General features: G+C 38.6%; 1 protein-coding gene across 6 annotated transcripts in view; it reads left to right on the plus strand.

Annotated features, from left to right (window-relative positions):
* Window positions 1-12,606, plus strand: part of LOC149286095 (unconventional myosin-XVIIIa-like) — a 128,108-nt gene that overhangs the window by 98,828 nt on the left and 16,674 nt on the right. For 5 of the 6 annotated variants that reach the window (XM_089494364.1, XM_089494365.1, XM_089494362.1 and 2 more), the window contains 6 exons: window positions 2,317-2,427; window positions 2,902-3,006; window positions 3,156-3,302; window positions 4,379-4,492; window positions 8,177-8,293; window positions 9,596-9,679. In XM_089494364.1, the coding sequence (XP_089350490.1) occupies window positions 2,317-2,427; window positions 2,902-3,006; window positions 3,156-3,302; window positions 4,379-4,492; window positions 8,177-8,293; window positions 9,596-9,679 (678 nt within the window). The remainder of the gene's footprint in view (window positions 1-2,316; window positions 2,428-2,901; window positions 3,007-3,155; window positions 3,303-4,378; window positions 4,493-8,176; window positions 8,294-9,595; window positions 9,680-12,606) is intronic. The other variant, XM_089494366.1, reaches the window with a different exon arrangement.

The raw sequence follows: 12,606 nt of genomic DNA on the forward strand, positions 1-12,606 counted from the left end.
CAAGTGCATTTACAGCCTGTATGTTGAACACTTTTGCTATCGCTTTATAGCACAAATGAAGTATTGCCCTCATGTAAAGGGCAGCCATGTTAACCAGTTAGTCTTGTAAATGATTATGATTTGATATAACCAATATTGTTCTGGCTACATTAATGCAGTACACAATGGCCCATGCCATTTAACCCTTATTTTCCCCTTGTCATCATCCTTTGTCTACCTTGCACACGATACTACGCCTGTCCTTCACTGGAGGATAAACAGATATCTCAGCAGCAGTGAAGTGTCGGTGTTTTGTATTGTTTATCAGGGCCTTCCATAAATTGTGCATGACTACTAGTACAAATACACATTTCATTCAGTTATCATTGGCTATAAAAATCACAGATTTATCTCTTGAGGATTTTGTTGTGCCATGTTTGCTTAATATATATTGCAGCATAGTTGATAATGGCCCTTTAAGTAACTCTTTATTGTGATTCTTTTGAATGGCTGGGAATAACGCTATTTAATTTTCTGATTACCTGCCCGGTTAAGATCAGTAGATTAATATGCAGTATGGCAATCATTTATTTTTCTTGTGATTAGTATCCTTTTATAAAATATCCGGTTATGACAACTGTAAGCCGGCACAGGCCTAAAGAAAGGCCCTTCCTGCAAAAAGCAAACTCTTAGTTATTTGGTATGGTGTACACAACCAGTGCCATATTGTAATCAATCACATGGGAGCCTCTAACTAATTTAAACCCATTGTAGCATGAAATAGCAAAACTTCCAGGAGAATTGTGCATATGTTAGTATGGAGGTCTTGGAATCATGAGGTATAAACAGAAGAGTTCATATTTTTAGTTCGATACAAATATTTATCTACTTTATATATTTAGGCTGGTTAGATAGGAAACCCCCTTATGCTTTCCTGACCCCCCCAGTGTATCTTTTTCTCTTCGTTGCTTGTATGTGACCCTTTAGCTGGCATCGCAGACATGTGGCGTGCACTGCCGCACGTGACCTTTGGGGAAATTACTTATTTATGGCATTAATTAACCTTTTAATTAAAAGGGTTGTATCTTCATTAGCCCCATCGTAGCGCTGTAGTTTCATTGTGAATAACTGAAAAGCTGCCGGCCGACGTGCTTTCGTCTTAGGATTTCCTACCTTTGATTCATGAATATATGTAATTATACAGCAGGTTTTATCGCTAGCCGATTCTTTACAGGAAAGCCAGGATGACGCTATGTGAACGAGCGAAACTCTCGGCTGATTAGAATACATTCCCTCCTCCAGCTTTTGCATAGCTCTTTGTGCGGCTCCTCTCTGGGACATTACCTATATATCTTTCTGTTGTTAGCTGTATAAGTAAAAGAGGTGCCATTAGCTGTCCGCACATCAGGGAGTGATTGCGGAGTCAGCGACTAGGCCGGAGAGATGAATGGTCATCTGGAGACGTGTTTGGCTTCGGTTCCCGTATCCTCAGCACTTACAGCTCGCTGCCTATATCATATTTTCTGAAGGAAATGTGACCTCGGGGCTATATGCAGGCATTTTGTATTTTCCACTCTGGGCTAGTCATTCTACCTTAGTGCTCACGTGAGGTATTTTATGGCTGCTATTCTATCTTTTCTTCCACGCATCGTCTCTGCTTGAAAAGCCAACGACTGTGAACATTTCTTTGCTTCTGACTATTGATAAAAACCTTGGCTGTACGAGGAGTTATTCTGTAAGTGTGGCAGTGAAGATGACAGCAAATTGTACACTCTGTACAATTTAGTGTTGCGGTGATGGCCGAGCTTTTTTGTCCGGTATATGCAGGACTGGTCTCGACCTTGTACAAAAGATTCACAATAAAAGATAAATCATTTGGAACCGTAAAACAAGGTGACCGCTTGATCGTGAAAAGTAGATGTAAGTGTTAGGGCATCCTTGGCGTTTCACTTCCTGAATTGGGAAGTCGTGTTTGTTACATATGGTTTTCTGGATAAAGCCTCACAAGATTTGTAATATTTTATTTTTTTGCTCACACCCTAAATGCTGATTGGAGTTTTAATCAAGAACCCTTTAGTTTAAGCAGGTTCATCGTAATGGCTAGGTGTCATACTAGGCATCTGAAGGCATCCTTAGAATTATAAGATGGCTGCCCTTTGATCAAACAAAGACCAATGATTTTACAGGAACAAGCGACAACAGTTTTGGAGGGAAACTTAGTAATCTTCTGAGGCACTGTGCATTCAGTTGCATAGGCTCGAGGGGTGTATGTTAATGAATTGATATATTACAGAATGTTAATTAATATGGGTGGTTGTTCTTAATGCTTGCCTTTAGGCCAAACTGCGCCTAGAAATGGAGATGGAACGACTCAGGCAGTCTCACTCCAAGGAACTAGAGAGCAAAGATGAAGACGTGGAAGAGATTCGTCAGTCTTGCCAGAAAAAGGTACTCGTGCTAGCTACATTAAACTTTACTATTACTTTGATCTTGTTTTCCAGCACTCACAATGACCCTGTAACTTCTTATGTGGTGTCTGGTGGTGTCCATCACACCTAGCAATAACAGATTTTGGCAATCTTCAGCGTCTTGACGAAGCAGGGCATGAGTTTTTTTATTATACCTCAATAAATACAACGCTTTGGAGAGCATGTAATAAGATCCAGTGAACATTCACATTGTACATGGGTGTTCATTCGGAAAGCCTTAATATTTGCAGTCTCTTTGTGAATAAGCTATATAAAATCTTTAAGTGCGGACACTTGTCTGAGGGAGACATTTTATGAAGATAAAATACATCTTTTTTCTAATATGAATGTTCTTGCAGCAGATCTTAAGAAAGATTATGAGTCCGATGCGAACCCTGAAATGTTAGCTGCATCATGTATTCATCATTCTCCCATCTCTTGTACTGGTTAATAGTTAAAGCAAATGGAGCTGCAGTTAGAAGAAGAATACGAGGATAAGCAGAAGGTCCTGAGAGAGAAACGAGAACTTGAAAACCGCCTGAGTAACGTGAGCGATAAGGTAACGAACCAGAATCAAAAGAGGCTCGTCATATATACCTTTGTATCTCCGTATATTGTGTATATATAACACATACAAAATACCTATAGGGGAAATTTTTGGAGGGGTGTTTGAATGCTCCTCGTTTACATCAGTGTGTTGCCACCTAGGTTAGCCACCGTGATTTTGAGACAGAAAAACGCTTGAGAAAAGATCTGAAGAGGACAAAAGCCCTGCTTGCAGATGCACAAATCATGTTGGATCACTTGAAGAATAATGCTCCCAGCAAGCGTGAAATTGCACAGCTCAGAAGCCAGGTATCTGCATGTTTTCAAAGAATGTATTCAGAAGTAGCGTTCAGAAATCTTGAGACAAATCTTCTCTGCGTTTGTCAAACAACTGTTTTAATTGTGGCCACCTATGGTGTGCGTCTGTTTTTGTGTGTACACTTAAACTGCACACAGAGTTGATTTTACCTTTACTGTTTTTGCCTATTTGTTAATGGAAGATAACCAGTACTCTGGGAAACACTAATGGGCATTCCCTTTTCAACACGGGTAACTGCTGTAAATCAATAAACGACTGATTACCTCCACAGCTTTAGATCAATAATAGAAGCCCAGAATGCTGGGTTCCTTGGAACTCTTTTTTTGCGGTAACTATGTTCGATCACTCTTTGCACAACACTGTGACATATGATGTGTCTCTTTCTAATTATTATGATAATTATAATACTCTGTCTAATCTCTTGCTTGATTAAACATTGCATCAGGAAAACAATTATTGGTAGATACTGCAGAATAACAGATTCATTTACTTCCTGGACAAGTATATCATAAGAAGAGATGTCTCTATATTAATATATATATCTAATGAAGTCATTCCGTTGTAATATGTACTGGGACTACAAACCAGTACAAAGTCAAGAGAGACACAGCACTAGCAAAAGTGCCTTATTTTTGTAGTGAGGGCAGTAAAGATCGCAGTACTTGTAAGGGCAGTTACTGCAAATAGTGAGAACGGACTGGATAGACTTTATCCGGGAAGAACATTCATGGATATGTGTAATTTTAAATGAGGTTTGTTCAGAAATTATTCTGCTTTCCCTGCAAACCTCTTTTAACCTCTACATAGCAAAATTGACCAAAACAAGTTTTTCATTTGCTTTCGGCATTCATAGGGTAGACCGTATATAGATGTTGTAGATGTTTGTGCACTGGTAACATGTGCCATAGATACAAAAATGTCTTGTGCGAAAATATTTAATGTGATATCTTATATATGTTGTGGCTTACAGTAAGTTTATGAGGGTGCCTAACAGATCCTTGCTGTGTGTAAACTGCCAATGTCGCTGTTGTCTTCTAAATGTAAAACTTATATTTTGTGTTATTAGCTGGAGGAGTCTGAATTCACAAGCGCTGCAGCTGTGAAGGCTCGAAAGTCCATGGAAGTGGAAATGGAAGATCTCCATCTTCAGATAGATGACCTCTCCAAAGCAAAAACAGCAGTAAGAGGCCATGCCTTATACGTCTATCTTATGTGTACACCTCATCTTCTTGCTTTTGCACTGGCCTTTTTAAATTAGTTCACTGATAGTACAAAGCTGCTAAAGGTTTATGTGATAGCAATGTATGAAACAGGAGATGCGCACGCTCGCCCCAGAGACTCATGTGCTGTGCCCTGGATCAACAGGTGAAATCCTCTTAAATCTGATGCATGCATAGAATTCTGTAGCACTGGTAAAGATATAAAGGAAGACTGGAGGGTCACTGGCTGGAACTGCCATCATGCTTTAAGGTGAAACATCACATTTCCCACAGAAACGCCAGCTGTTTAATGGAGCGAAGTAAAGATGCTAAATACACTTATAAATATGCCTGTGCTAAACTATCGAATAGTTGTTTCTTAACCGCTTCGTGACATTAGGACATACTATTACGGTACTAAATGCCGAGGATGTAATATTACAAAGTACAGTGTCATTCTACAGCCAGGAATCCCCTCTGTTGGCAACACGCTAGTAATGCTAGTTCCTGCTAATACATCCGGTGTAATGGTGCTCTGCGACCGCCCGAACGGAAAACAATGCTTCACCTTCAAAAAATATAATCAAAAAGAATAACTAAAAAATTAAATAAAATGTAAAAACGAATTGACTCGCCGTGACATTGTAAGGGGTACCACATCCAGTTCCAAAAACCTCAAAAGGATCTTGAGTTAAAAATGAAAAAATCATAAAAAATGGATTTTAAAAATGAAAATTATAAAAATAGGTTCCTTGTAAAATATCAAAAGTTCAATAAATAGTATAGTATGTAAGAGGGGGCATTTTAAAACAACAAGAAAAATGGCTACCTTCAGGTCTATTGGAACAAAATGAAAATAGGGCCAGTAAACTACATTATATTAAATGCCCAAAGGAAGTATTTACTTTTCATTGGGACTTGCTCTATGTCTATGTATGTATATGTATATGTATAATATATATATGTGTGTGTATGTGTATATATATATATATATATATATATATGTGTATTTACATATTGTAATATATGTCCTGCCTATATTGCATTATATAGTGTAACGCTAGTAACATACTGTATGTTAATATATTGACAGGCAGATGGATGCACAGGTATCCCCTGATATTCCTGAAAATGCATGTAAACCCCAAATCTTTTTGCATTGGTATTAAAATGTCATCGTCCTCGGTGGCACATCATTTTATAGCTGCATAGCAAGGAAGTGCGACCTTGAAATCTGTCTTTAGGCTTTAGCCTTACTTAACCAATTTGTGGCTGGAGAAGTGTGCCATGTACTTAATGGGTTCATCACCATTATACAAATTGGAGGGGTCACAGAAGGAAATGGCCTTGGAATGGCGTTTTTTTTTGTTTTTTTTTAACTTGGCGTAATAAATTTCGACCATTATTTAAACAAGCAACTCACCACCCCATCAGGAATAAGATAGATGAGTGTGTGCCAAAGAGTTGATTCGGCTTTGGAATTATGTGTTAATTGATTCATTAACTTTTTAGAGCCAGCACTATTCGTTATATTAAAAATGCCAGCTGTTTCTACTCACCCCTTTTTTCGAAACACTGTTTAACTGCGTGTGCAGTTGCTATGCACGGTTTTGTGTAAAAAAAGTTTTTCATTTAAAGTTGAAGTCCCGTTACCAGATTTTTTGCAGGTAGTGGGGTGGGAGGAGAAGTCTAAAGCAGTTGAGGGTGGCTGCTTGCAATCGGACTGTTTGAGGACGCTTCTAAGTAGCATCACAATGGAGAATGTAATCCCATTGCACTCCTGCCAAGAGCCATAACGTCAAGTTACATGACACTGCTGTGAAAGCAGCTATTAGGCTTTGGGCAAGGTCGAAGTGTGTGTTAGTGTGAATGTGTGTGTGTTAGAGCCAGTGTTACCTGCACTCCTCTCAGGTCAGAAAGCACCAGCCCTTTTCTGGCATTATCAATCCAGTTTACACCTTAATATTAAGTATATATTTTATATATATATGTCAATGAGATGTAAAGATACTTTAAAGATTAAAAAGCAGTTCTATAAACCTGCACAGACCCTTAGCCCTATTAAATCTTGTCCAACCTTCCATGTCCATCCATAGATATATTGTCTGAAATCCTAGCTTGTTAGCAGCTCTAGAGAACTGAATGTGAGTATCAAGTCCTTAATCTGCCTGACAGTTCCTTTAATAATTTACTAGGAAAATATACTGGATGCTTTGCACATACTGTGTTCTTTTAGGCATACCTCCCGCTAAACACAGTGCTTTCACCCAAACTTTAGCGATGCTAAATAAACCAACCAATCTTTTGAGGTCAACAAGATTTTTATTTCTGTATTCCCTTATAGTTTAATAAATGTAATCAGATATACTTTGGGCTGATGTGATGCACGTGTATTGATTACCAAGTAGGAAAGACTACAGTGGGAACTGGTTAATCTTTCTTGGCACCTTGCCGCTTATAAATTGGGCAATAGTCCACCCATCCTTTGCCTTTGGGACATCACAGCTGTTGAGATTCCAAGAGGCATCTGGCAAGCATTATGTATATGGATGTGCGGATTCTTGTGCCAAGCTCTGCCAGTGTCGTAAGAAGCAGTCTAGGGATGTTTGGTCCTTGATATATTTGTTTGCATCAGTTGTACGTGTTCACCAAGCACCTTCGCTTTCTCCTTTACTATCCTGTTAACACTTTAGGATCAAAACGGAAATGCCATATAAGAAATGTTTCATTCAGTATAACGAGGCATTGAAGAACAATGTACTTTTACTTTATTGTCCCATTTTAACCCCCTATATGCCACTCTGGCATATAGGGGATTAAAAGGCACATCATGGGGCAGAGTGGCAAATAGGGGGTATAAGGCATTTCTGGGGGCAGATGTGCATAACTGGGGGGGCAGGTTGGCAAATAAAAGGAAATAAAAAAATATATATTTTTCTCAATCATAGCTTTTATTAAATATGAAAATATTGTTTACATGAATTAATATTTACTAGTAAAACTTTTTTTCCTATAGGGTAGTCTTATATTCAGGCTTTTTGTTTTTTTCCTAAATGAATATTTAGATTTTGGGGGGTCGTCTTATAATCGAGCAAATACGGTAATACCAGCTGCAAATCCTCACCCGACATGAATGCGTTAAATGTAATAAGCACTTATTCATAGGCCAGAGCAACATTAAATACCGTACTTTAGGTGAGCATTCCAGTGTTTTGGTTGCCAAGTGTGTACTATTTTTATTTTTTATTTAGTTGTTTTTGATGGTTAACTCTAGAGTTGCCTTGCTGTGCTGTCGTAATTTGGCCAGTCCCACCGTGGCTCCAGGAGCTTACAGTGACCTTCTGATAATACAAGGAGTGTGAAATACAATATCTGTGTCTTTATAGAAGGATATTGTTTTTTACTAATAAGAACTGGGGGCGTGGAGGGAACTTTGTATCCAACTTATTTATTTTATTCATTTTGCTTTAAATCTTTGTGTGAGTAGTAAAAAAAAAAAACACATCAGGATTACGTCTAGACTTGGATCTCGTTGATTAGTCGTGCCAAAATCGCTCATTCTCTGGCACTGTGAGTGAATTGTCATTTATCAACGCATTTGCTCTTTAGATGTACCCGATTGTTGCATATTTCTGAAGCTGTTTTTGTCTCTTTGACAATGGCAGCTGGAGGAACAGGTAAGCCGCCTGCAGAGAGAGAAGAATGAGTTGCTGAGCCGTATGGAAGAGGACCAGGAGGATATGAACGAGCTGATGAAGAAACACAAGGCAGCTGTGGCTCAGGTATGAACACATTCTGCATATTAAAGCATGGGCTTCTTAAATCTATCTGTTATTGTTACGAATCTATCGATAATTCACTTTAAGCTTCTGCATCATTCTTAGCAATTACGTTGTCATCCCTTTGTGAATTAGAATGGGCAGTGCTTCCCACACTACCTGTTTGTTTTAATTTGCAAATAAACCGTATAGTCATTCTGTCCTCCGCATTACACCAAGCTCCTATATACATGATCATTATGTAGACTGCATAAATAAAATGAAGAATGCTTCATCTAAGAATACATCACTTCAAGCCAGTGCTCAGTGTCCAAAAACAAAATGCAACTTATCTGTAATAAATTCCACTGTGTAACTCCTGTCTTGGTTTAAATTCAGATACATATTTAGCCATTTCACTGGCCAATATTGGAAGGACTAAACTAAATGTCAGAGATCTATTACTACTATCTTTTGACATGACCTAACCGTGTCTGCCTCATTTTTTATGTAAGTGAAATGAATCCTCGATGATAATTCACTTGTTAGTTTTTAAAGTTGCATGAAACTTATTTTCAGCCAGTTTATTATTTCAAATGCTTCTCTTCCATGTTCACGACACACGTTTCACTGCTTAGACCTCATCCAGAGTATTGTATACGTTACTGTAACCCCTGTAGGAAGTATTCTAGATTCACTAGTCGGGCCAAATGGATCTTATGTGCTGCAAAAAAAGAAAAATTTCTAGTGATTCTAGTGCAATGTGTCAAAAAGTATTGTGGTCTTATCACCATGTCACCGGTATGTGTTTTTCTGCTGAATGCGTCTTTCTGTTGTTTGCTGTGTTATTAATACCAGTTTTCAGCAGCCGACGTTTGCAACCAGAATCATTGTGTATTTTTTTTTGGTTTTTTTTACCCCTGGTGGCAGAGGATTATAGATAATTGTTTAATAGGTGATAAATACAAAATAACGGCTAGTTGATGCCACAGTGGTTTCCCTAAAGTCTGTATCATGGCTCAGATTATGCGTGTTTAGCTGAACTTTACGCCTCTGGGAGCTCGGGGCAGCCAGCTCTGAAACCTGCTGCTTAGAGACATCCGCTTTTAATTAAATACACAACTTTATCAATAGATCAACTGCCTGTAATGTAAATAAAGGGAATTGATTGCTGCCGCAGCCCAGTTAGCTCGGTGCAGGAACCCAGGGGCTGGGCATACCCTGTTTGTTTACGCTTTTACGGGCTTGGATTTTGAGTGTTTTCTTGCCTTTATTTGAGGGAAAGGGACTTTTGAGAAGCTTAACATGACTTGTTCTCTCACTTAGTCCTCCCGAGACCTGGCTCAGATCAACGACCTCCAGACTCAGCTGGAAGAAGCGAGCAAAGAGAAACAAGAAATACAGGAGAAGGTAAACCTGCTATATATATCGCTGTGCGTTTTACATTTCTAGTATCAGGACTGGGTTTGTTGCATAGACAAAGGAATCCCAGCTCAGGCAGGTCGAATGCTTCGGTTTTTGGATGAAGACTTTGTTTGATTTTACATGCTTTCAAAATAGATCTGATTTCTTTCTTCTTCTGCTGGCATCAATATGAGGTTTTTGGGCTGTAAATGCAAGATTTTACAGTGACTTTTATATAGCGATGATGCAGGTCTGGCACAATGGCGGAGTCTATTTCACCCTTTGTTACATTTGATTTTTGCTGGGCTTGGCTCACAAAGACTATTCAGGGGAATCTTTTTCAGCCCATTGAGTTTCACAGAGTGAAGATCAAACTTAATTTTGGTCTGAACAAATTGTGAGCCAAATTGTAAGGTGGTGATGATGATGATGATGATGATGATTTCCCAAGTGGGGATAACCTGTCATGGAAATACTTTGCTCACTGATGTAAGTTCCATATTATGAATAAATAATAATAAACAATCCCCTGTGCTGGATGGTTAAACTGCCATACACAGTAAACGCAGAGACGTCCTTTTAATAGCATGCTCTGTGTGTGTCTGTCACTTTTACATTCCAGACGAATGGGCAGAAGGAGGTGTTTTTCTTTACTGTCTGGGGAAACCTTCCGCCATTAGCTAAACCAAACCATATTGATCCAGCATTTTGAGACTTTTGGATCAATAAATATAATCTATTGTAACTGGAGGCATGCTCCTGCATCAAATATGCTATTTGGAAACTTGTTTTGAGTCTTTCTAGTTAAATGGTGCTTTAGGAAAGCTCCAGTAAATCAAGATTGTATCATATGTGTAAGTACATAAACTCGGCTTCCAAAATGCATAATTGGATTAGGGCAATAATATTTTATGTTTTCCCTAATTGCTTCCCCTGAAGTCTGGTTCCTCGACGTGGATTTGTAAACAGAATTTTCTGAATTGATATTTAAAGAGATGACTTTATTTTTTACTAGATAATAAAGTCCGTGGACACAATGGAAGGTAAATGGGCGTTTTGGCGTTAATTTAACTTTAGACAGCTGTTTAAGACCTTGCTGAGCTCTTCCATTGAAAACCAATGGAATGACACACTGCTTTACTCAATTACCCAAGTCTGTCTTATTATAGACATAAACTATGGTTACATGCGCATTGTATGGAAAGTATTCAGTGCTGAAATGTTTGGTTCCTGCAGTACTGAAAGCACGCATGGCACGCAGAGAGCCATTTTTATCCCCCCCCCCCAACAATCAGTCTGGTTGCTTCTTCTGCTAGTCCATGTAGGATGTTTGTCACCAGTCCAGAACTTGTGGAGGTCCCAGAGAAAGCTCTTGAATGGATGGTGTGATCCAGCCGGCACACGGACCATTAAGCCTGTGTGTGTGTGTGGGGACAGCCAGAGAGCCATACAGCTAATGACGCGCAGAGCAATACAAATCACCCTCCCATTAGGCAGATTAAACAAAAAAGGTAGCGGTTTATTCAGCTAGCCCAAGCCAATCATCAGCACATTACTTAACTCGATTTGCCCAAATCCTGGTATGGAGTTGGTCCTTTTAAGCCCTTTTATATATATTTCCAGCAGTCTGTTTTTTTTCCCATGCATGTTACTTCCTCAAGGCTCTAGAGTTAGTAAAGGAGTTTTGATTTGTTCCAAATCATTGATCTGGCTGTTTGTGTGTGTGTATGTATGTATGTATGTATGTATCTGTGTGTGTGTGTGTGTGTGTGTGTGTGTGTGTGTGTGTGTATATGGATCGTGAATTAAATTGCATCATAAGTTTAAACTATGGCATGGTCACTGCATCTTGCTTAGAAATACCAGCTATTTTCTTCAAGAAAGCATAAGTAATGCACATGGTTGTATGCCTTTAATGACCATTCTTTGAGTTACATCTACACGGTGTGTGATTATTTGATCTTTTCTTAACAATGTTAGCACTATTAGGGGGATTAGCCTCAAAGCAACCTTGATTACTCCCTCGGGTCTAAATTTGACATGGACTTTCTGTGTGAGTACAACCAATATTGACTCGTGTAGCCTGAATGCTGCTAGATAATGCAGAATCATGGGGAAAAGGTATATCTTGTTTTATTTTTTATGGTCTCTACCCCAATACCCCAATGTATTTGGCACCTTAGTGGCATGCCTAGTGGAAAACACCCCTCCAGGTTGATAAAGGATAGACTGTTAAGATGCTAAATAATAACACCACCAACTTTCAGACAGAAAAAAGTCTTCCAGGGGAATTTATCTAAAACCCATTTCGTATCCTCTGTGATTCACTCTCTTAATACATTCATCTTTTGTAATTAAAAGCTGTGTCGAAGAGCTTTAGTGAAACTAAGTAAATAAAGCACGCTAACTAATTCCCAGTCGATAACTTGCATAGGGGAAGGCTGAGGGGGAATAATCTACAGTGGTGGATTAATATACTCTACATGGAATAGTCAATGTGTTATAGATTTTTTCCGTTTTTTTGTATAATTCATTCCTCTTTTAAATGGCCTCTTTCTCTTCTTTTACATATTTTCACTTTGTATTTGTAACCTTGTCCCACACAAACTCTTATTTGATCAATCCTATTGTGAAACTGCAGCAATTAAGAAGGCGGTATTTTTTTTCTTTAGTATTCTCGTTATGTGTTTTATGGACGTATGGGTTATGTGCCGTGGTTATGGTTCAGAGTTTGAAACGTGGTCTTATCACCTGTGTCATAGCTTCCGGCAAACCACCAAAAAGTTACGTGTCCACCCATAGGGGAAGTGCCCCTGCAAAATCCCATTTAAAACTTAAAGAAGAGTTTATATATTGGATAGAACACCATTATTCGTTAACATTAAATGTTTTGAGAAAAAACTTGTTCTATCTACAAATGATGATTTTTTTTT

Source organism: Sceloporus occidentalis, unplaced genomic scaffold (genome assembly GCF_023333645.1).
Source record: "Sceloporus occidentalis isolate IW3139 unplaced genomic scaffold, rSceOcc1.0.p SCAF_72, whole genome shotgun sequence".
Taxonomy (NCBI): Eukaryota; Metazoa; Chordata; class Lepidosauria; order Squamata; family Phrynosomatidae; genus Sceloporus; species Sceloporus occidentalis.